Genomic DNA, 25,800 nt, shown 5'->3' with positions numbered 1-25,800 from the left:
ACAGAAAGAGGGAGAGAGAGGGGGAGAGGGGTGGAAATGGCATAAAGAAAGGGTGTGGAAAAGGGAGGGAGGGGGGTGAGGGAAAGGGCTTGGCTGAGCTCGGGGTGAACGGGAGGTCAGCGCGTCGCTCCGATATTTAAATGTGTACCGGGGACGCGGGGTGACACGCCTCGCCCGTTAAACAAAGAGTGTGCCAAACTGGCAGATTAATTTGAAAACTTCAGTCCACACACACACACACACACACACACACACACACACACACACACACACACACTCAACACTTAATGCCTTAAAGAGCCCACAGTCTCCACAGCAGTCCTGCTCGGTCTCCCCTCAGCCCCAAACCGCTCGGTGTAGCCCAACACCGGGATAACACAGGGACCGACCACCGGGGGAGCGGGTCTCTCCTCTGTCCGTTACCGACGGCTCCGTGGGGGTTTCTCGCGGGGGAGCGGTGACGTGTTTGCCTCCATTTTCCTCTGGATTATCGCCGTTAAAGTTGCTTCTACCTCCGCAGCCTCCTTCCGTGTCTTTTTTTTTTTTAAACGCGGAGTGTAAGTGACAATGATCGGATGCAGTCGTCCTCACGCCCTTCACCGGAGACCGGAGAGTGCGCGTCAATGCGCGTGTGGCGTGCATGTGTGTGTGTGTGTGTGTGTGTGTGTGTGTGAGCGAGCGGGAGTGTCCGCGGAAATGACAACGAGCTTTTTTCTTTCTTTCTTTTCTAAGATACCCCGAAGAATCCCGAAGAGGTCAAAAAAAACCTGTGGCGTCGGAGGAAGAGGAAGAGGAAGAGGAAGAAGAAGAGGTCGAGAGAGAGAGAGAGAGAGAAAGAGAGAGAGGGAGAGAGAGAGAGAGAGAGAGAGAGAGAGAGGAGGGACTGAGGTGTGAATGATTCTTTTTAAAATAGAGTGAGAAAAAGATTAACACAATTGCCAATTTCTGGGGACGGAAAGAAGAAGAGCAGAGGAAGAAAACGTCATAATGACAAGAAGAGAGGGAATAAGAGAGAGGACGAGGAGGAGGAGGAGGAGGAGGAAGAGACGCAGCTCCGCCAGCTACAGAGGAGTGAGTAACTCACACAAAGACAGAAATCTGCCTGGTAGAAGTACAAGCTTTCCTCGTTTGCATATCAGTGTGTGTGTGTGTGTGTGTGAGTCGTCTTCGTGCGGTGTGGCAGGTGCTTTGGGAGGGAGGGGGGAGACCACGTGTTGCCGGAACTGCCGCAGAATCCCCCCTCTTCTTCCTCTTTCCCCCTCTTCCTCCTCTTTTCTTTTCTTCCTCCTCTTTGCAAGTCAGTGGAGGCTCGAATCACTCCATGATTTCATGTGTGTTTTTAATCGATCATACGGTGCTCAGGGTTTTTAAAAGCTCGATGTCCTTCACTGTACCTTCACGTGGGGCTGCTTTCAATAGTGAAGCCATCACGTGGGGCCCCTGGGTGACCTCGGGGTGCACCACAGACATGCTGGTGATAGTTTAGATTTACCCAAGAAGCCCATCCACCCCTGCTACTGTCATTATGATACGATGTGCTTTCTTTCTGTCTGTCACGCTGTAACTTGATAGATAGATAGATAGATAGATAGATAGATAGATAGATAGATAGATAGATAGATAGATAGATAGATAGATAGATGGATGGTGTGTGGCTGCTGGTGAAGGCCAGGTCGTGGCTAGTGGAAGGTTAAAGGTCACTCAGGACAACTTTCTCTTCCTTTAGTCCTAAATTCAGGTTCACTCCATATTTCTGGGATTCAGAAGAGCAGATACTTGTGTCACTGACGTTGGTTTGTTCCCCTTAAAACCTGCCTGTTGCTTTTATGTGTCGGTTTTAAGAAATTATAACAAAGGTAATACTGACATATGAAGACATGGGTTACGCTCCAGTGGGATGGATTCATTGTTGGCTTCTTGGAGTTAAAATGTTAGAAATGGTTCCGACTCAGCAGCGTTGTCTGCATCCAGATGTGTGGTTTTCTGCTGTTGGTGGAGCGTATACACCAGCACATTACTTTGCTGGTGATATTTGCTGGTCATATACTGTGCCAGTTTACAGTATATGAGTGTGTGGTTTATTTCCCTCTGCTGATTTCTAATGAGCTGCTGTGATTATAAACCTGCTGTGGAATAAAATGTTCCCATTCTGCAGGGAACATTTGTTTCCTGTCATCGTCACTGCTCGTCCTCATATCATATTCTGATATGAGGACATGCTACATACCATGTTTTTTTATTTTCTTAAACCTACACGTTCATGATTACGATTTTATTTTATCAATCACACACACACAGGCCATCGAATTTATTGAATTTGGACAATATTCAATGCGTTTAAATGCCCTTAGTAAAGTATAAATAAATAAATATTATATATATACTTTATTTAGGCAGCAGGGACGTTTTAGTTAATTAATTTTAATTGGTTGAATATATATGTTATATATATATATACTTTATTGCGGCTGCAGGGACGTTTTAGTTAATTCATTTTAATTGGTTGAATACATGTGTTTAGTTTCTTCTCTTCTCAGTTTCTGTTTCAGTTTCGATATGAACGGTTTAGTGTTTAATAACTGGACACAGTCCAATTGCAGCAGAATATTATATTATATGTTATCTGAGCACCTCTTGCATTAGTCTTTTTTAATTTGACTCGTGTATTTGCTGTTTCCATTCCGCAGTAGAAGCTCACACGCTGCCCGTCCGTCTGCTGCTTCGCTAAATTCATTTGGTTTCTTTCACACAAAGACTTCCAGAAAGAAAGCAGCACCTTCGGATTAATAGTCACCACACGGAGGAACAGGCCTCCGCGCCACTTCATTTTTATCCCTGTCCGTTACTTTGCATGACAATAACCAGGGGACCGGACCTCGATTTATTTTTCAAACTGCACAAAGGAGCTAAACTGCATTTCTCTTCCCCGTCGTTGTCCCCGCAGCCTTTTCACCTCGGTAATATTTCAGAGCATTGACAAGTCCGGTCGCTGCAAATAATGAGGCCGTTTAACCCTTCAATATGTTCAGTTTCATTTTCTGACTGTGCCTTTATACCGGCTAAGGCCTGCTGTTTGGAGAATAAAAAAAAACTCTGGCATTTTATTGGAATGTTTCAGATAGCCATTTTGAAAAAGAATATTGAGCAGAAAAATATAGGCTAAATTTATGCAGACATTTTATTAGAATATTACTTTACGCAGAGCTAAAACATATTTTTTTCCCCACCATGAATTATTTTCAACTTCTTGTATATTTAGCCCGTCACAGTGAAAGAACACCCGGCTGTAGAAACGTGAGCTCTTACCTCAACACTCTGTAAAACGAATCCACTTCAGCACAGTTTAATCCCAGTTTGTGGTGAAAACAGAACCAGAGAGCACGAGTGGTTTTTTCTCTCTTTGCCAACAACAAATGAGTCTGTGCCGCGGATACAACAACATGGTTAAAGGGGAAAACAAGTTATTTACTCAATCCTGCTTCTCTTCCGCTGCTCTTTTTTTTTTTATTGCGTTCGATTTGGCACCCTCCTCCCCAAACAAACAGACAAACAAACAAAACAACATTTCCATCTGTGTTTGACGGAAACGACCCGCAGTAAAAGTCACATGTGTAAATCCAGAGGCGCTGACCTTTTCCTCTCACTGTATCCGGATGTTATGTCATCTCTGTTTAACTGTCTTCAGATGGTGTTACATGTAAATGTTACAGCAGTTTATTTACACCAGTGTCTGTGTGGCTTCACAACATGAACCCCGGTTCAGGTTCATGGTATTTAAGACTTGTAAACACACTCAATACAGATGTATTTTTATATCCGCACACATTGTTGATGCACATTTTAAGAATCTTCTTTGATCACATCATTCTTTTTTTAAGAAGACTGCCTCTTATCTTCTATATCTTGGGTTAGCACTATCTGCAGCCGGAAACTCTGGGCTCTCGTTCAAATGAATGGCTGCTACTGACAAACTTGACAGAGAGAAGGGAAGTGCCGCAGTCAGACCGCACACACCTTGATGGATACCTGAGATAGCTGACCCGAGGCGGAGCGGGAGGTCAAGGTGAACCAGGTAGACCCACACCTGCACAATAGAATAGAATAGAATAGAATAGAATAAAGACTATGCTGGATTGTATTCCAACTAAACGCTACAAAAAATATAGGAGAAATAAAATAAAAACGATGCTACATCTAATCCGTGGATTAAAGCAGGATTATTTCCACGGTGACAGTGATTCTCCCCCCCCCCCCCCCCCTCTCTGCTATTCTCGTCCCTCGTGGTGATGTATGGGCAACTTTTGTAGGAAACGGAGAACAGCAATGTCGCCTGCAGCATGCGAGGGAGTGTCGGTGTCACAAAATCAATGTGGGAGCGGCACAGGAGCAGAGAGAAGTGACACTGAAAATATCAAAAACATTTTTCCGTGGAGAAAAGCTTCAAAATCCACCATCCTCAGATGTTATATATGAATCATACAAATCAGTTCAAGGCTAAATACACGACAAAGCCTGTTTTACCTGGACACCATGTGTGTTTTGATGTTCATGATTTATTTATTGAAAAAGAAAGAAAGAAAGAAAGAAAGAAAGAAAGAAAGAAAGAAAGAAAGAAAGAAAGAAAGAAAGAAAGACTGTGGGAGCTTTTAATGGAGTTAAAAAAGTGCTGTGCATTTACCAAACTGAAGGGACGTGGATTCATTTCGTTATTGCTCCATCCATTCTTCAGGGCCATCAGTCAGAAGTGTTTGCGATGGGACAGTGTGTGTGTCCGTGCCAAGTCATCTGTCTTTTCTTTCATGCCCACCCTTTAGGAACAGCCCGAGACTGGAGCTTCTTTTTTTTTTTAAGGAATTCATTTTCAAATAATTACATGTTGCTTTAATCAAACCGTGGATGGAAACTGTACGAATGTTTTGGATAAAAAACAGGCCTGATGTTTAAAACAATCCCAGGCGTAAACATTTTACACAATGCAAATGCCACTGTTTGATCTATAGCTGTCTTTTTGTTTCCCACAGTCGTAAATTATTTCTCTGTATTTAATCCTGGATAAGGAAAATAATTTAAAGGGCCTGTAGTGCAGCTACGGGCCCACTTGCACCTTTCCATCTCTCTTGAATTTTATTTTTTATTTCTTAGCTTTTTAATTATTTTCTTTGACTTACACAGGAAGTGTTTGGGGCATCGACCTGTACGTTCATTTCCCAGTCTTCCCTCCGCGCTGAGCAGGCAGTACAAATGGAGGAAAATATTCCGCTGGGGCCACGACAGTGACTTTATGAAATCAATTCAGGTGCACGTGGACGCGCTCAGCTTGTGCCTCCAGAGAGCCTCTGTCTTCTATATCTACCCTGTAGATCCGGATTTGTGTACAAATCATTAAAACAATCACAAATTCGCTTCTAGGGGAGTATATAGTGGATTTATACCCGGCGGCGGCGATGGATCAGGACGCAAGGAGCAGAGGGAGCAGAGGGAGGCCTGCAGCTCCTGTTACTCCGCTGTGACGCATTTAAAACCTGCGCCATTTGGATTCGTTAGTAGAGCAGTAAAAGCGCAAAAATAAGAATGAAGAAAGCGTGTCTCATCCTCTAATGTGTATTTATTTTTTTGAACACAGTAAACACAGATTTATTCCATTGGATTTATTTCAGGAATGTATTCAATATTTTCGATTGATAATGTCTGCTCTCCTCCTGAGTGGCTTCGTGTAACCTCATACTTTTAAAAGCCAACTCCAGGTTGAACAGGATGGAGCCTTTTTTTCTTTTTCTTCTTCTTTTAATTTAATTGTATTTTTTGTGTAGAGGGAGTCCTGTTGAAAAATGATGCGGTCTGCCTGCTGAAAACGACGAGGGGTGGTGGTTTTGGGGGGGAGGAGGTGGGGTCGATTTAGAGACGGTCAATTTTCTCGAAACAAAGGACTTGGATATCTCTATCATCTTGCCTGTGTGTCCCATGGTCCAACAGTGATAAGACTGCAGAACGCGCACAGAAGCTGCCTTCTGATTGGGGAAACATTCCCCCTGTTCCATTCACCGCAGTGTTGCGTGTTTCCACAGTGATATACACGCACGTTTTTGTCCTTGAGTTTTCTCTCGATGCTGGCTGGACGCAGGTTTACTGGTATAAAATGGGTTTTATCATAAAACTCGTTGGCTGGGAATGAATATTATGATGTGGTTCTGTACGCCCCTGGTGCTGCTTGTGTCTTTCACAACAATAGGAAAGTGACGAGCAGACAGGGAGAGTGTGTCAGGTGTGTGAGGACTTGAAATGTGGAGGTGCTGCGGACATGAATTCTCTCCAGGAGGAAAAACTAAAACAAAGAGGGTGTATGTGTTCAGTAATGCACAGCTCAAGGGCAAAACACGCACAGTCGGCGCACAGGGACTTGCCATGCCGGTGTTGTTAATTTCGAAATCTGGATGTGGAGGGGGGGGGGGGGTTACAACTGTATTCATGCCAGGCTAAAGGGCTGAGGCTGGATTACTATGCACGAGGAGTTAAATGCAGATCTGGCGCCTGTTGGAGCGACGCGGGTTTAAAACAAAAGTGGGAAGCGGCGCTGGACTCTCACTCTTAATGCAAAGGTCTGCCCGTGATTTAGGAGGCCGTGTAACCTGAATTAGTTGATGAATTTTCTATCGATCCTAAACAAGCCAGATTTATCTCTGACACGGTGCTGCTGCTGCTGCTGGGTGGCGCCCGAGTCAGGCCACTCTCCCACTCCTCGTTATTAGCGATTTTAAAAAAAAAAGGGAAAAAAAAGGAGCAGGGCAAAAGTGAGAGAAGGAAGAAAAAAAAAAAAAAACTTTGGCAATCACGTCCCGACACACACCCAATATATACAGAGGAGGTGGTGCAGGCGCCACTACCCCCCCTCCGGCGCTTTCTCTCTGCCGTTTCTTTCCCCAGTTTTTTTAATGTGTTGTATTTGAAGTTGCAGCCAGGAGCCTGGTAGGAGGCAGAGGGAGCACTCTGTACCGCAGCTCTGTCGCTCCTGCAGAAGTTTTTTTTTTTGTCTTCCTTCCACTGCTTTGTTATTGTTGTGATTCTCTGGCTGCTCCGGACGGCATGCGTGTCCGACATGTGGCGCAGAAATAGGCTGTAAATGGGGAACGGTGCGTATGGAGAGAGACGTGGGGAAAGGAGGGAGAGGAGGGGGGGTTATTGTAAGACTGAATACCAACAAACTGAGGCCATATGATAATGCGCGTGCGGGGGCTCTGTGTATGCTTAATCCCATTTCCTTATCCGGGGTTTGTCTTGGAGGATCGCCATTGGCCGGCCGCCGTCACGTGGCTTCTTAACTTTGTTCACTTGACAGAAAAGTAGGAGGGTTCAACGGAACAGGAATAACCGAAGAGTAAAGGGATGAGATATAAATTTTAGTTATATATTTTCCGAGTAGGTGCAATTCCACAAAAAGACTCAAATTAATGGCCATGAGCTCCTATTTGATCAACTCCAACTATGTGGACCCGAAGTTCCCACCGTGCGAGGAATACTCACAGAGCGACTATCTGCCCAGCCACTCTCCGGACTATTACAGCTCTCAGAGGCAGGAGCCTGCCGCTTTCCAGGCGGACTCCCTCTACCACAACCTTCAGCACCCCGCACACCCCCAGAATCCCCACCCGCACCGAGGCGAGCCGCCCTTCACGCCGTGCCAGCGCGCGGGGCAGCCCGCCTCGGTGGTGATGTCCCCCCGGGGTCACGTCCTCCCCCCGGCCGGGCTGCAGACCAGTCCCGTCCCGGAGCAGAGTCACCGCTGCGATTCGGTGACACCCAGCCCGCCTCCGCCTCCGTCTTGCGGCCAAACGCCCCACAGCCAAGGCGCTTCTTCCCCCGCGAGCAATCGCAAGGACCCCGTTGTCTACCCATGGATGAAGAAAGTCCATGTAAACATCCGTAAGTGCTGCATGCAAACTTCTTTCTCTCTCCCCCCTCTCTCTCTCTCTCTCTCTCTCTCTCTCCCTCGTTGCGCCTTTGTGCCTGCGGTTGAAACCCATGCAGTCAGCTAGGTGTCCACCGTCAAAATCTATGGCTTCCCCTCCCTGTTTTCTGTTAGAAGTAGAAGAGTAGCCCTTGGGTCAAGATTTACGATCGTCTGTTTGCAGGGCCAATATAATTACACCCTCCATAAATTTTTATTACACCTCTGCGCTGAGGTGCCTTTTGAAGTCCGATCTCAGGCTCGTCTGCTCTAATACCTCGCCTTATGACAACTCAGAGCGAGCCCATAAGTTAGATTTTATGCTTTGGTAATTTGATTTTAAGTGGTCGGGTTGTATAAACGGTGTACTTTACTCTGTCGAGCCTTCCTTCCCCACTCGTTGTTCCAGGGGAGGGAAAGTTTTATGGCAGCTGAAATATTCATGTTTATGGAGCCGGCCGTAAAACACCGATGTAACACCGAATAGCTCCAGTCTCTTATGGCTTCTCTGTAATGTTCTAATAGACTCGCTGCCTTTTGTGCACTGGGATAATCGCAGCTCAGGTTCGCGCGACGACAAAATGCCTCTTTTGCAAAGTCACCGTAATGCGTTCACTCCACCTGTTTACTCGGTAAGAAAACTATTTTACGCATTATTTGTTTTTCACTCCATGTACTCGAGCTGCCTTTTTTTTTTTTGACACACCGCTGCAGCATGTTGGGTTCGTACTGTCCTGTTGTAGTTTCAGGATTTGTGTTGAATCATCACCGCCTAATGCCCTTATGTGTAGCTGCTGCTGCTGCTGCTGCACCCCCCTCCCTCCACACCCCCACCAGCTTTATTCTCAACGAGCAGTTTACACAAGACAGACAATGCTACCATCACTGTCCGTGGCATCCGTGCGTAAAACTGAAAATAAAAAAAAAGGAGGAAAGCGCTCGGCTCATCGCTGCTGCTGCTTGTTTTCATGCGTTTCCATTATCCAGTGTAGTGTGCGCGCTGACGTGTCGGAACACTCTTCATTTTGTGTTGTGTTTTTTTTTGCACCCAGCCGTGGCCTCGATTTGCTCTCAAATCCCATTTGTAGCCCGGCGTCGGGCTGGCTGTGCTCGGAGGATTCACACCATCTGACAACATACAGTGTTCAGTGGAAAAAGCAGGGCTTCGACAACAGAGCGTGGCGTTCAGCTGTAACAGAGCTAAAGGCACATGAACAATAACGGCTCTGTTGAGAAAACAATCACTGCAGGGTCCTGCAAAGGTTACAGTCAGCAGAGGTCCAGTCACGGCTGCCATGCCTTTATTTATCTTCGTTGCATGTTCACAATGCAAAACCATTTTCTCTGCCTTTGTTTTCATGTGCTGTTCTCAGTATATTCACGTTCACATTAGTCTTACTAGTAGCCGCGCTTACTACACGTGTAGCTAGTCTAATTAAAATATAACAAAATGATATTAACCTGTAATGTATTTATTGCATATTATTATTTTTGAAGCGGTTGTGTATTTCTTTTTAAGTCGTTGATGAAGTGATGACCATTTGCCTTATTTATTCCCACAGTGAATCCAAACTACACAGGGAGCGATGCGAAGCGGTCTCGGACGGCCTACACCCGCCAGCAGGTCCTGGAGCTCGAGAAGGAGTTCCACTACAACCGGTACCTGACGCGCAGGCGCAGGGTGGAGATCGCGCACACGCTTTGCCTGTCAGAGCGGCAGATCAAGATCTGGTTCCAGAACCGGAGGATGAAATGGAAGAAGGACCACAAGCTGCCCAACACTAAGGTCCGCTCCGGGACAAACAGCAGCAGCAACACAAACTCCCAGGCCCTAACCGGCTCCCAGAACCGCTCCGCCGGACCTCTATAGCCCGGCGCTTTTGCTCTTTGTCTCACGTGTGTCGTCCGTTTTCCTATACCCGATTCCCAAACTGAACGTCAAACCGGCAGCCACGCTTGTAACCCCCGGAACCTGCACTTTGGACCGGATTAACGCTTTTACTCTGGAGGGAGGGGAGGATGGATGGCTGATGTTACACACTGTTATGACGTGGGAGGATGGAGAGAGAGAGATTCCCCACTCATGAAAAAAAAAGAAATGAACAAAATGAACGAGGTGGCGAGGAAGGAGAGTGACAGAAATGAAAAAAAAAGATGCGGTCGCTTCTTTGCTTTCATCCCCGCCATTCTTCCCTCTCTGCGTCTCTTTCTCTGCTTTTTATATCTCTGTCTTTTTATACCCCCCCTCTCTCCTCTCTGTGAGAGAGCATAAGACAGTAGGCTGACTATAGCGTGCTCCAGTGTGTGTGTGTGTGTGTGTGTGTGTGTGTGTGTGTGTGTGTGTGTGTGTGTGTGTGTGTGTGTGTGTGTGCGCGCGCGCGTGGTTCCTGTCCTTTTTTTCTATCCGAGACATTTTTTTTGGTGAAGATGGATCCTCGTTTTCATCTTTAATCATGCCAAACTCGGGCCCCATTTGTCATGTTTACTCTGCGGGTACAAAGCAAAGGGGTGAACCGCGGCTCTGCCCATTACCCCTCGCGTCTACACCCCCCACCTCCATCACACACACACACACACACACACACACACACACACACACACACACACACACACACCCTCCCACCCTCCCACCCCACTCAAGCACTCAAACACGCACGTGTAATAAATGGAACTCTCGTTTCGTATTAAGTATTCTTACACACAGACACACGCACGCACACACACACACACACACACACACACACACACACACACACACACACACACACACACACGATAACAAATAATAATTGTTTTTTTTCTGTTTCTGTTTTTGTGTTTGCGGTTCAGGACAAACTAGCCTTAGAGGTTTTTTTTAAATTGGACTGATAGTTCCTTTTGAATTGCGTGTTGGTTGTTAAATGTTGAATGCAGTCGGTCAGGATGACGTGCGTGTAGTTGTGTGGTCCGTTGATTGTTCACGTTGTGTCCATGTTGTGTACAGGGAAACAGACTGACAGGGTGAGTCCATGAAGCCTAAACAAAGGACACTGACGTTCAAACCAAATTCCTGGTACAAATAGCCCAAGAACACACTATAAACGCAGCACTATACAATGTACTACCTATTACCTCAGCTGTACTTATATATATATACATATATATATATATATATTATTATTATTGATAATATTATTATTTTGTAATCTTATTTCCTCTTACTCGTTGAATGAAGTGACCGCTTTTCGAGCTTTTATATTTTTTAAATTGTGTGACCAGTTATTATAATTATTATCACTACCTGCAATACAGAAAAAGCGCTATTCATTTCGTCTATGTGAAAAGTTATTTAATTCTAAGTGAAACGGTTCAAGCCAGAGACATTGAGAAAAGTGAGCAGCTTGTGATTGCATGTCCGAATGATGTGGATTCTTTTTCTTCTTCCTTTTCCGCTTTTTGCTCGTTGTCTCATCTTTGTTGTGTCCGCACATGAAATGCGCGCACACCTCTCCTCTTCCTCCTCTTCCTCCTCTTCCTCCTCTTTCCTCCTTGTGCCACTTTTCTTCTGTAATTGTATTTTTCAGTTAATGTTATTTTTTTACATTCCAAAGATCAGTTTCTTCCTCATTGACGATGATGATGATGATGATGATGATGATGTGTATGATAACTAATGATGGTATTGTTGAACATGTGTTACCTCCCCAGAAATGTAAGTTGCGCCTTCCTCTGCTTATGCCCACTCAGTGTCTACCTTCTTATTTGTGAATAGTCCATTGAAATTTAAATAAATGGCTGAAAAGTGTTATTATCTGTCCTGTTTTATCGCCTTTTCTGTCACGGTACGATTCCTTCACTTAAACGTCTTCAAATGTTTGGATTTATATCAGATTTTCATTAGATTTTTTTCTTGTTTCTAAAATTTTGTAATAGATTAACATCCATTTTTGCTTTTATAGCTACAGCATCTTCCTCCTCTCAGGCTTAACAGTGAATGGTGTGTGTGTGTGTGTGTGTGTGTGTGTGTGTGTGTGTGTGTGTGTGTGTGTGTGTGTGTGTGTGTGTGTGTGTGAAATATCCACACACACTCCTCCACCTGCGCACACACATTAAATAATTCCATTTAATTTCAGTGTTGGTTTAAGCCAACAGACGCACAGAGACCTGACGTGAAAAAATTTAGGAGCCGGCGATGATTAATCAGCCCCGGCCCTGACTGATCCTGGTACATTACGTCCTGTAATCTCGTTTTAAATCACAGAGCCGTCTCTCCGTTTCACTCCCGTTCTCCCGTTAATTTAACGGCTGCTCGGGCTCGCGTGCACCGGCCCGACAAAGAGTGTGCCCCCCCCCCCCTTCCTTACCTCATCTGGTTCTGGAAAAAAAAACAATTAAATTGCACCTCGGTTCGTGGTCTTTTAACGCTTTAATGAGTGTAATTTTTGCTCACGTTTTTTCCCCCCCCTTATCGTTGTTTTGTGGACCGGTGCCGTGCGCGCATGTGTGTTTTATTTTTTTTATATATTACAAAAAGGGAGCAGGCCGGCGCCATAGCTCAAACCCTGACAACCAAATAGATAATCAACAAGACGAATGGCTTCTTTTGTAAGGCGCGGCTCCCGTATTAATTTTCATTTTCTTTTCTTAGAGCAGGTATCGAAAAAATATAGAGCAAGAGGTGGGGGGAGCGAGAAAATAGCATTCCTCTCGATGAACTTTAAACAAAAAAAAACGTGCCCCCCAAATTGGTCCGTTCGTATTTCTCGGCCCAGAGAAGATTCCCTATTACTTGTTGGTTGATTTCTCCCTGGGCTTCTTGCCACAGAGACTCCCCCTGCCCATTTATCTGTTTTCTTCCTATTTATGAAAGAAGGCTCCTGCAGCAGAAAACCGCCCTCACATCAAACTGTATGTGCGCGCACACACAAACATACACACACACACACACACACACACTGCACCAAAATACGTAAACCTTGAAGCTACCTATGGTGGCAAAGCTCGTGAACCTGCATTTATAATAATAATAATAATAATAATAATAATAATAATAATAATCATAATAATTGTTGTTATTATTATTATTCCAATTTTAAGCTTTTCCAGTTCCTGTAAAGAAGCCACACACATATTTCCCTTACAGTGAACACAATAAGATCAAATAGGAGCTGCCCCACACACGCACACACCCTCATATACACATATACCCGCGGGCGGTGCATCTCTCCTCACATAATATTTGTGTCTGAATCCTGTAATTTTCACTACACAACAAATGTCCTTTATATTGGTGCATCTAAACAAAAGCCCCCCTCCCCAAAATATCCACACATGCACACTCGCACGTGTGCCTCCACAATAATCACCCAAAGCCCCTGAGCCGTTTGCAGTCCCAGTATAAAAATAAATGGATTTGCGTGCGGGGTGACACCGCCGTACAATGAAATCCACCCAAAGAATTGTAATTCTTTTTTATTTTCAGCCACCTTTATCAGTCAGGGCCTTCTGCTGCTTATGTGAATGGGAGCAGGGTTTTTTTGTAAGAATCCCCCCACCCCACCCCACTCCTTAAAAAGTTCACAGCCATTATTTTCTGGACAGGGCAGAGGGGACGACACCTCAAGAAAAATGCGAGAATTATACGAGAAGAAATCATTAATCACTTGTTCTTCTTTTAACACTTCTTCTCCGTCTTCTTCTCCTTCTCCATTGTCACCCGACAGCCCCACACAAGAGCCCTTCTGCCAGGAGACGCAGAGGGCAGCGAACAGAGGGACGCACATGGAGGAGAGGAAAAAAAAGAAGACGTCTTGGAAGACACTCTGGAAGATACCCCCCCTCCTCCTCCCCCCTTCCTTATACACATAAACACTCGTACACACACCTCCCCTTCCCACGCACCAGCCAGCTATTTTTTACATCCCACAAGTATCCCACCATAAGAAAAGAAAAACTTTCTCCCCCCCACCCCCCTCTTTCATTGGAAAGAAGAAAATCCCTCCAAAGAAACTCCAAGAAATCAGTCGGAGAGCCCACCCGGCGCAAAAGGAAGATGGCCCAGAGGTCGCTCCAAGTGGTGACGTCCAAGGTAAGAGGCCTGGGAATTTCATTTTGCCTTCACTGTTGTGCCTCTGGCGGTTTGGCCCTGCTGCACAGAGGAGCAGAGCAGGCAAACGGCACCGAGCCAGTTTTTATGGTTTTATTGCCCCCTGTGCGCATTTGGCGAGGTCAGGCGAAGGGGGCATTTATGGCCGCGGGGGCTTTCATTCTGGAGCTGCGTGTTTGTGTTGTAAGGTGTGTGAGAGTGGAGTGTATATACAGCCACAGATGACTGGCTTTTGTTGTGCTGTTCTCTGTTTTCTCCGAAGTTTGTGCAACTGTTTTTCCGCCACCCCTTTGCCTCGGTGGTGTCACCTCTGTGTCTGTCACTCGTGAGGCCTGTCACTTCTCGAGCATCTGCTGTTGTGCGTAACATGTGCCCACGTGCGTCTTTTACGCGCAGGGTTTATAAAATCAGCTGCAATAAATACATTTTTTTCAGATTCAGCTGAAGGTGTATTTTTATTTATATAGGGCATATGATAGAGTTGGACTACCAAGGTAATACAGTCATATACGCAGGCTTCCAGGAAAATTCATAAATGCTCCAGCTAATATATGGCAGAGTGGCCCACGTGAATTATTCCTGGTTCACCCGGAGCTCATTATGCATTTTGTCTTGGCTGTGTTTCTGTGGTCATAAAGTGTTGCTGTGGTTTAGGCCTATAGCTTTTAATGAGCTACTGTTCCATGTATGTATGTGTGAATGTGTGTGCGTGTTGTCGGCCAGGTGCAAATAAGCCACAGACACCGATGTGGGGATATGAATAATATGGCACCGAATCGAAAGGGGGGGGGGAGTGGTTGAAAGAGAAAAATTAAAAGAACTGGGGGAGCTCTGGTTAATGGATACTCTCCCGGTTGTGCTCCAAAACAATTTACCACGAAAACAAACGATCTACAAGGCTTTTCCAAATGAACTGCGAACGATCGCAGGTCGCCATGTGCGCTCAGGCCTCCTGTATCTGCTGAGCCGAGCAGCAGCGGCCTCAGGAAGCGCACTCACTTCTGCTTGACCCCTTCAGAAATCAATTTGCCCTGAATTAGAAAAAAGAAAGGTGGAGGGGCTCCGGCCTCTCATGGGGAGAAGGCAGGTCAGGGCGTGATGCGATGCGTGGAGAAGGATAGGAAACAAATGGCCGGAATATAAGCGGCACGTATCGAAGGGAAGGAGGAGAGGGAGGAGGTGGAGGAGGAGGGGGATAGAAATCGATGGTCATGCAGGATCAGCGGAATGGCCAAGCTGCGGCCGCGGAGGGTTCAAACAGGGGACAGGTTTTTCTGACCGATGAGGTCCACTGGCTCTGAAGCCAGAGGCTGACCTCCACGCCACACCAGTCCTACCCCCACTCCTGGTGGAGACAAATGACCTATGTGGTCGTTCAAGTTGGAGGACTTGTTGGAGAAACTGCAAGTTTCCCAGCCAGCACCCCCCTGCAGAATGAGGAACTGTGTATTTTTGAATAGTTAACAATGGAACCCAAACAAATCTGACATCCAGGGACCTTTGGAGCTACTTTTTCCATTAGTTCAGCAGTTTCATGTAGTTATGGAGGTCTACTTATTAATATTATTATTTATTTAATCTTTATTTATTGTATAATTTGTGTTTTTACTCCAAAATCCTGACACATTCTCAGGATGGCTTTGAGGACGGTCAACTGAAGTGATGCACTTTGAGCAAATAACTGCAGTGTGTATACAAATGTGTGGTTAAAGCTGCTCTGTGGTGTTTTGAATAGTATAGTGGTAAATGTTAGTGTGTGATCACTTCCTCCTGTTGTTTCTGTCTTGTATTCTACTGAGGACCAACATGAGCGCCAGCTAATACACACAAGGCACTGGCTTCTTCTTCAGACAGCTTTGCACACACATGTCTGCTCTTTGCTGTACAATCGTGTGCATCATGTTGTGCCACAGGATGCAACGCAGCAGTGATGAGGGAGGGGTAAACCAATGCTCTCTAGCTTTAGTCCTAACTGATTTATACACAAATCCAATGCAGTAGTTTGTAAAGTTTCTCAGCCTGAAACCTTGAATGGGGCAAACCTAATTTCTGCCTTCATGCAGGTTCATTAAAAACATGCTTGTTAAATTAAAACCCCTGCTGCTCTGCTGCTGCATAAAAGCCCACTGAGCTGTTAGTTAGTGGAAGCACACAGTGATCTCAAGTCTGCCTCTGCCCCTGTATGTCCTTACGAGCTGTAATTTTTATTCTCTGCAGCTTTATGACTCGTCCTGATGCCTCTCCCCAGCCGAAAGCAGAATTTGTGTGTAGTCTCGGTGGGATTAGCAGTTGAATAAGTGTGGAGCAGTCGGGGCCTGTCCAGCAGGCAGGCAGATGTGAGGCAGCTCCCACTCCGGCCCGGAGTTTACAGAGAAGATGCTTGCTGCTTTACAGTTTGCTGTCAGTGTGGTGACAGTGGATTTACACAGGAAGCTGCATGGCTTTTCAGTGATCACAACACACACACACACACACAACACAACACACACACACACACACACACACACACACACACACACACACACACACACACACACACACACACACACACACACACACACAGGTGATGGGATTGCACATAAACATGCACTATAATGTTCACATAAGTCTCAGATAACAGAGACACTTACCCAGAAAAGTTACAACAACTCCCCCCCCCCTTCTCTCTCTCTCTCTCTCTCTCTCTCTCTCTCTCTCTCTCTCTCTCTCTCTCTCTCTCTCTCTCTGGCCTGGGAGTCTTGCGGTGGTTTGCTAATTGCCAGACAAATCGCCCGCGTGTTTTCTCTCTCCCTCTCTCTCTCTTTTCTTTCTGTCCTCGCGCTTGTTGCAGCCGCTTTGGCCGAGAAATTTATTATTTTGGAGAGCGCGAGGAGCCGAGGAGGTCACGGTGCAGGCGCGCGAGCTGCAGGAGGAGGTCGTCACCAGAGATATATGGCTGCCAGGCTTTTTACAACTGCAACTGTGTGTGCGTGTGTGTGTGTGTGTGTGTGTGTGTGTGTCTGTGATCCATTTAAAAGGAGACGTGTATTAAGTATTAAAGAGAGGGAGCCAAATAATGGTTACCAAACGGCCACACGCGCATACACACCGTGTTGTGATAAGCCACTATAGGCTGTTGTGGTACAATGTTGTGGCTGCAGGGCTGTGTAGTTACATACAATATTTTAAATAATAAATAATACTTAAGATCTGGTTTAGATACGACCGAGCACTGAAGCCTTTGAAAAACCAAACCGCAAATAACTTGATGACGAAAAGACGTCACAGGATCTGGAGCCAAATCATGAATCACTTTCTATCAGTTGTGTGTGCTGCTTTGATTTTATTCATTTAAATAAAGACAACGCATTCTTTTACGATTATTATTTCCTCTGCTCTGTTTTACGTCAAATCATCACAACCTCGCAACAAAGATGCTTCATATTGAAGTCACCACGAAGTCTTATCACAGATTGAATATTACTCGTTTCATTGCAATGACTCATGAATCATATGAATGAGTTATTGAGTCTTTTTCTGAGTTTCTTTCATCGCCGGGTGAATCCCCTCTGTTTGCAGCGCAGTGTCGGTGCACGCTGCTGCGCACAGCCAGTGAATGGAGACAAGCGGTGCCACATACAGTGGGATGATCCTGCCCCTTGTTTGTTACAGCAGCGCTCATATCCGTTAGATGTGAGTGATAAATACGCTTCCGCGGCCTGTGTGACTGATGGCGGGGCATTAGGCCCGTGAACGCGTATTGATACCACAGTATTAACCAAACCCCCCCCCCCCCCCCCCCCCCCACCCCCCCACCCCCCACCTTTTACTTATCAATATCCCCATGACAAAGACGCGCAGGCTCCATAATAACATCCTGCAGACAGCAGAGGGGATTTGGCAGATTCAGCCTCTCTCATCCGAAGTTTATTGTGAGTGATTTTGGTGAAGGCCTCGTCATGAAATATTTTAAATATCACCACAGTCGCAAGGAGACAATTAATTTCCAGCGTTGCTTTTTTTTTTTTTATATCTCCAGTGATAATTTATATTCGTTATAAGCCTTCAACAAATTAAAAATGAATAATGCACAAAACAGGAAATGCAAGATTCTCTTCAGATAGTGAGGAAACGTTCTACTCATTAGTTACGCTGATTTTCTCAAATGTAGGACTCTGGGCTCTTTGTTCAAATTGTTGTTACAAATGCAAATTGTGGTGCAAAATATTTATTTTAGGATGCTGCATAAAAGACCACACGTCAATTCATTGTACAGCAGTAAACCAGAAGTGCTCATCCATTAGTATTATGACAAAAGCATTTGGTCAAACTGTGTGAGAACACATGTTCATAATGTGAATCACAGCACATCAGTCAGTCCAGAGAGCAGCGTGGAAACGTAAAACCGTAATAAACACGCAGAGTGTAATGGATGAGTACTGTAACCCAGCGGGCTCTCGCTCAGCCTTTATAAGGCCAACAATGCTCAGGCTGTTTTTACTGAGCTCAGAAGTCACATATGACAGGATCAATGATGTGACGTGTGTGACAGCAGCTCACACTCACTGCAGCCTATTAAACGGCGCTCTGTCTCCCACCCCAAGTACAGGCAGGCGGCGTCCACACGATATCTATTATGGATCCAGGCTTTTTTTCCATATAATAATGAATCAGCAGCTGCACAGCGCGCCCCATGCTTACATGTGCAACTTAAGAGAAAAAATAGTTTGATCACGCAAATCTTACTGTGTATTGATTTGGATTGGTCCTTAACATTTCCTTGTGAGGAGTAGGGGGGTGTATATGATGCAACTCCATAACGGAGGAAAGCCCTCACGTCTCGCAGAAAAGAATATATTATATATATAGAGAGAGAGAGAGATTTTTTTTTTCTTTTGTTGAAAAAACTGTTGTGCGCGTGCTGCCGTCTCTCGCAGATTTACGATCCACGGGACGAGTCGAGATGTTTGGGGTGAATCCATCTCTGTCTCTGACTGTGTCTGCTCTACTCACATCTGTCAATAACTTTAACCACAGCAACTATAATAATAAAAATAATGATAATAATAATAAGGAGAATAATACCGTTTTATGATGTAATAAGTAACCATTTAATCACGCCTTGGACACTTTAATTTTACGGCCATTCTACATCTTAACAAAGAGACATTTTCAGTTTCTCTCCTTTTATTCAAAGGCCAGTTAATCATTACCGAGGAGGAAGAATTTACCTTGTCTTAATCCATCATGGACCACGAGACCCCCACGATTGCACACAGCTCCAACATCACTTCAACTGGCCCATGCACTGGCACGTTAGGGTGATTCTGCACCAAGCTGATAAAAGTTAGAATACTAATAATGATAATAACCATCAATTAACACATAACAGCACAGTGTCACATGTGGAATATCAGTAGATACTCAGTTGTTGAAATATATATACATGTCACAAAGACATTCCTTTCTGTCCTCTGTTCTCAGACATAACAATGGCGGTGGTCTACAATCACAAAACACAATTGTTATTATTATTATTATCAGTATTATTATTAGGATTATTATTTTTACTATTACTATTATTATTATTATTATTATAGTAGTAGTAGAATCATTGTTGAGACATTTCTGGATGATTTTATATCTGTGCCAGGTTTACGCTGCTGCTTGGTATTGCTGTTGTCGGCCCGTTCCCAGGTCTCTGCTGCGACTTATCTTAGCTGCTGTTTCACACTGTGATTGCCATAATTTATGGCCGTCATTACGCGCGCCATCATCACCACCGCGAATGTTTGATTTCAATCTTGTTGTGGGTACAATCTCGGGGACCCGCCTCTGTGTTTCCTTCTATGCAACTTTTAAACCACTCAGCCTGTGAGATTGTGTTCTTTTTGTGCACGTGAACAAATAAATCAGCTGGCCACTAAACTGGTTCACTGTTAACACGCTGAGAGTTACAATGCCTCCTTATTGATTTGTACATTTATTTAACTTTGCTTTGTCATGTAAGGGATTTTATTCCAACTCCAAGCTGCGTTTGTGAACCAGCTCCTCTGGCCCAGTTGTTTCAAAGTGGCAGTGTGGAATATAAAATGGGAGTGTGTCTGGTCTTAATGCGCAGAGGAGCTCGGGTATTTTCAGCTCCTACACCTGAAGGCAGGTGCTGTTGTTAGGGTTCTTTTTTATTTTATTTTTTTTTTAAACCCCCTTCTCGCACTGCAGCCGCAGGTCTGGAGGCGGCTGCGGCTCATTGTTTGACCTTGAAGTGTTCCTTGTTGGCCGCTCAGGAGCTCGGTGAGCCCCGGCACAGACTTCCAGCGCCGGCACTTGATTCTCCAGCTCCATTGTTCTGCGGCTCCAGCTTCTGAACCTTCTATTGTTGCTGCCCCGCGCGGCCTCGCGACGGGTGGTTCTGTCTCTCCGGTGTTTCTCTGTCGGTCTACACTCACACACACACACACACACACACACACACACACACACACACACACACACACACACACACACACACACACACACACACACACACACACACACACACCTTCTCTCTCTTTTATGCTTTGTGTCTCTTTAATATCTCTCTATCTGTGTCCCTCTCTCCATCTCTTTTTGGAACAGCTCTGTTCTCCTGTGCCACCTGTCTGCCACATCTCTCCTCTATAAAGACTCTTCCTGTTTAAATAAATCACAGCAGTTATCCCACCAGGGTTAAAAAAAAAAAAAAAAAGTACTCATGAAAATTTTGTCCAGATAAAATATTAATTTTTGATACATGTGATCACACAGATGTGGGTGAAGAGCGCGGTCTGGTCTGTTTCCATTTCGACGCGGAACATGAATTATAATTGTCAAAAGAATCCGCCGTGATTCATTTCCTCTGACACAGTTCTGCTCTTGAGTGCGCGCCGCGGCTGTTAAATATTTAGTTTAGCTCCGGGACGCGCCGAACATGACTCCGAGCGGGAGAAATCAACTCCTCTGCGATAATCGAACATTTCCTACTTTGCTGGAAACGGATCCGTTGAAATATAAGACGGGACAGTGTCAGGAATCCCCCCCCCCCCCCCCCCCCCCCCCCCCCCCTCTCCACCAGCACCTCTCTCAAGCCGAGTAACGGCGAGCTGAGGCAGAGGTGACAGTGAGGAATAACGAAGAAAGAGTCTGAGGCGGGCAGTCATTTTTTAAAGAAAGGGGAACCGAGTTGGTGACAATCATCTTTTATCGCTCTCCCTCTCTATTACAGACCTACCCTGGTTTACTTTACGCACATTACGCACGGTGGCTCCCGGGGAGGAGGCTGAAAGGTGAACACAGGTTCTCTCTTAATATTTTTGTTTTATCTTCCTTTCTTTTTATTTTTGAAACTCAAACAGAGCCCCTGCATCACGCAGCCCTCCCACTCCCACGAAGTAAGAGGCGCACAGATACCCCCCCCCACCACCACCACCACCAACCCCACCAGCACCCTCACCCCTAATCCCCCGCCCCGACCGACACGTCACGTGGTTCATTAAATTATTAATGCCGAGGTTAAAGAATAGATATGTATTCGTCAGGAATATAACGGTGAGGCACGGTGCTCCTCCTGGGTGTGTGTGTGTGTGTGTGTGTGTGTGTGTGCCTGTGTGTGTCTGACGTGGAAATCTCAACTGTCTTTTCAAAGAAAAAAAAAAAGAATACAAGCCCCCCTATAGCAGCGGAGAGGGGGGGGGGGGGGGGGAGAGAGAGAGTGAGGGAGAAGAGGAGTCACTGAGAAACGCCAACAGAGAGAGAGAGAGAGGAAGAGAGAGAGGGGGAAGAGAAAAGAGAGAAGGAGGCTGCAATAAAACAAATTTGGACGGGCGCGCGTCTTGCGGGTCGCTGTGGACACCGTGAGTACTGCGGAAGGAAGGAAGGAAGGAAGGGGACCGCACGGGGGGAAACAGCCACGCGTCTTCCTCCTCATCTTCGCCAGCCGCGATCCCCCCTTCACTGACTCATAGGCTATTTTAACATCGTGGTAAATATGCAGCCCCCCAAAAAACTACCCATCTTCCGCCGTGTTTTCTCATCGTGCATGTTGCTGTTTAGTGTTGTTTACACATGACCCCCCACCCATCATCATCATCACCAGCCATTGTTTATAGGTTGAAGCGGTGCAAAGCAGAGAGAGAGAGGAAGGGAGGGAGGGAGGGAAGAGAGGGAAGAGAGAGAGAGATGGAGGAATGCAATGTTAGCCGATGGCTGTTTATAGTTTAAGAAGCACTTGGATATTCTTCTCCATCTTTCTCCCATCACCTCCTGTCTGCCTCTACATCTCTCTCTATCTGGCTCTGTCTATCCCTCACCCTCCCTCCCTCGCTCTCTCCCTCTCTCTCTCCTCTTCTTCCTCTTCTTCTTTCCCCCCAGCTAGCTACTTCTCTTGATTTATAGTGAGGCAGGGTGTCAGCGTGCGGCCGGGGCTGCCATTGTGTGTTTGTGAGGGAGTGCTGTTGTTTATGGTGGTGCCCGCGATAAATCATGCTTCCCCGTGCTGTGGGGAGACGGAGGGGAGAGAGAAAAATGACGGTCGATGGAGCGATGATGCACCGGAACTAGGAAGCAGGAGGAGAAGGAGGAAGAGATCTCTGCTGCACAGACTCCTCTCCCGGCTCTCCTCCTCGTTCTGCTCCGGTTATGTTTCCATCGCCTCTCCGCCTCTCTCCCTCCATTCCCTCACACACACACTCCCCTCTACACTTGATTATAACTCGGGGTGGGTTTCCTTATTTCCCCTCCCTCAGTGTGACAGTAGCTGGCTGTAGCTGCGGGTCTTGAATTACTGCGGCGACCAATTAACGGGAGATTTGTTTAAATTTGGCACTCCGGGCGCGCCTCGGCCGCCGTGAAATCTCATAAAACAGGGACCCGCCGTCAGGAAAATCTCATCTATCTAGCCAGGAGGTGTGAGTGAGTCCAAGTAGTTCAGCCAAGGGAGCTGAAGCCTGCAGAGCTAAACGTTGCCGGTTCGACTCCATGACTTTTACAATGAGCAAAATGAGCCCATGCAGGCCCCGTTTGTTTTTGAAGCTTTCTGCATTGGCAGAAAAAATCCCAGGGAATGGCTGTGGAATTGATAATTTATTCGTGTCACCGAAACTACCAGCTGACGGTTGCTTACCACACAAAACAAACGTTTTCTGCTGCGAAAAGATTCATCTGCTGCTGCTAATTTTAGAGGAGGGCAGGCTTGTTTATATGGGATCCATTTAAGTTCATGGAAGAAACCAGGCTGCACACTTCAGCCTGGTTTCATTTTTTATACCTCCTCGTTTTTCCCCAATGTGTTTTCTTTGAATGTTTGCTGGATCTGAGCTGGGCGCCATTATTCATGTCAGCACTCAAGTGTCTCTGCTTTTGCTCAAATCCTTCACCGTGAATCAGACCTTCTTCTTCTTCTCTTTTAATGTGGCGAGGGGAGCAAGATGCAGAGATTAGCCGCCTGCTCCTCTATATTTATACCCACGAATATGAATTTAGTTGCATTCTGTAAATGTACAATTCTCCTGCTGTATGAAATCCAATGCAGTGACTCACTCAGTGAGTTGTTGTGAATTTGGTTGAGGTGTAGCTATCAACTTTTTAAAAATGTTGCCTTTACCATTGCCAGTAGCAGTGGGGTGGTGGAGGTGACTGGAGGGTGGGTGGTGCATTGGGGTAAACGTAATTTCCTCCGCTAACCTCATAACGCACTATAATGGTAGATGACGCTCGTTTCTGTGTGTGTAAAGCCTGGTGGTAATATAAGCAAAATGCAGGACAGTGGACAGTGAACGCATCATGAAATAATTTTATTATATAGGCTACATACGAAACACACACATTGAAATACATATTGCATCAATAACAACATCAATAATTATTATTATTATTATTATTAAAATAATAATAATAATAATAATACACTTGGCTGTATCTTGTGCAGATGGATGGATGTGCATCGGGAAACACTTTACAATTAAATTTCCAAGGCTGGGCTCTTGCACTCCCCCCCCTCCCTCTCCCCCATCTCTCTCCCCATTCGGCCATCACTACCAGTGTAAACCTTAGTGTAACCAAATTAGAGGGTCTCCGCGGCTTCCCATCCCATAATAATGGCAGAAGCAGCAAGAGGGGAGCGCTTTTCGAAATGCGTATTCCTCTCTGTCCGCTGCCGTGTCAGGAACAATATCCCGCCTCATTTCTGTGGACAGAAAGAGACGGGGAGAGAGAGGGGGGAGGGGGGAGGGGGGGTGACAAGATTTCCTTCCTTCCCCTTTTTTCATATATATTTATATAATTCGCCGCGTATCTCCCCCTCATATCTGATGTGGGTGTCATGGAAGCGTCGGGCGCGCATTTGCAGAAGCCACGCGGTGCCGCCATGCTGCCGCGGTGAAGGCAGGTAGGTGAGTGTGGAGAAAAGTTTCCGAGGGAAGCACGTTAGTAAATGAATCAAACCGCAAGTTCCCAACATCAGGGGAGAGGACTGCACGCCAGCAGAGGCAGCAGCCGGTTTATCTTATCTTATCCCGGGCATGTGTCCACGGTTAAGTGTGTTTTGTCTGGCGAGATATAGTCCCACATCAAACCGCGGCAGAAATAGTTCAAATGTTTGAAACGGTGGTGAGAAATGATATCACTGCGTCGTCTGACATCCATTATAGCTGCTATCCGAGCTGCAGGAGGGGGATCTGAGCCCCTGCGAGGCCTCACTGCAGCCACAGCTCTCTCTGCTTCTCTTACCACGGTTCAATCCCTCTGCCTGAGCTGCTGCACCACCAGCCTCTCCACAGTACACGGTTGTTACATGTGAAAAACACAGATAGCCTGAAAGACTTGAACGCACCATGAGGCTGAAATTAATGTTTACACCGAAAAACCCTCTGAAGGCATTGTCAGCCCGTTGTGACGTCAGTGGTATAAATGAGGCGGCTGAAAACGTTGCAGTTTTGTTTGTGTGTGTTGCTACAGGCTGTTACACCTTCTTTATTGTGGGGCTGTAGCATTTTGCTGAACAGGAGCAGAATCGTCTAAGCGACTGGTTTCCACCTTCCGGTGGAGGCTATTAAAGGAATAATGGCGCCTTTTACTCCGGTTTTTATTAAAACCCTCGTGAATTTAACTGCGCTCTGGTTTAAAATGGAGCGTCTTGCGCAGTTAAAACCAGCGAGTGAGAGTCTTTGGCTCAGATTTATTGTTGGTTGAAATCTTGTTTTGAATCTGGTGCAGCAGGAACATTCAGCTGCAGCCCTGCGGTCTCCCTCTTTACTTTTGGGGCGGAAACCCTTAACAAGATCAAGTAGCTACACAGCAAAACGGCACAAATCTGTTTGTATACACTGGGAATGAAACATCCTTTTATTGCACGTGGTCAAAGACAAGGTCGGTGCCGACCCACGCGTCTGGAAGAGACAAGTGTTCACACAAAGCGCATCTTCCCACTCACGGCTTCGGCAGCCATATTGTCTCGCTCACAGTTTTCTTGCGATTTATTCCAACTCAAAAATGAGGACAAAATACAAAAGAGATATTTAAAAAAAAAGATGTATATAACTAACTGTAACTTGGCCTATGAATTATATCGAATTGATCAAATTACATTTAATTCATAATATGTAATTTTACATTAGGCTATGTTTATATAAAAATAAAAGCAAATCTTAATTTAAAAAATATACGTAGGCTATATTTTGAATGTATGTATTAGTATTTTTACTTTGACCACATTCATTTCCTGCAAATATGATGTAAGAAGGACAGAAAGGTTATTACAAAATAATAGAAATTACCTAAG

The 25,800-nt window shown here is 45.6% G+C and overlaps 2 protein-coding genes across 7 annotated transcripts in view; both read left to right on the top strand.

The window, feature by feature from the left end:
• Positions 1–25,800, top strand: part of hoxb3a (homeobox B3a) — a 103,922-nt gene that overhangs the window by 35,615 nt on the left and 42,507 nt on the right. For 5 of the 6 annotated variants that reach the window (XR_004614773.1, XR_004614774.1, XR_004614780.1 and 2 more), the window contains exons 2-3: positions 733–1,071; positions 13,645–14,009. The gene's annotated coding sequence lies outside the window, so the exon portion shown is untranslated. Of the gene's footprint in view, positions 1–732; positions 1,072–13,644; positions 14,010–21,811; positions 22,006–25,800 lie in introns of those variants that run through there. The other variant, XR_004614778.1, reaches the window with a different exon arrangement.
• On the top strand, positions 7,013–10,528 carry hoxb4a (homeobox B4a). The gene is made up of 2 exons (XM_034594360.1): positions 7,013–7,917; positions 9,505–10,528. Exons 1-2 carry the CDS (start codon positions 7,446–7,448, stop codon positions 9,810–9,812), a joined length of 780 nt encoding a protein of 259 aa, XP_034450251.1. The 5' UTR covers positions 7,013–7,445; the 3' UTR covers positions 9,813–10,528.

This window comes from Hippoglossus hippoglossus, chromosome 8, assembly GCF_009819705.1.
Source record: "Hippoglossus hippoglossus isolate fHipHip1 chromosome 8, fHipHip1.pri, whole genome shotgun sequence".
Lineage (NCBI taxonomy): Eukaryota > Metazoa > Chordata > Actinopteri > Pleuronectiformes > Pleuronectidae > Hippoglossus > Hippoglossus hippoglossus.
The sequence above is the reverse complement of the archived record's forward strand: the minus strand, read 5'-3'. Positions and strand labels throughout refer to the sequence as shown.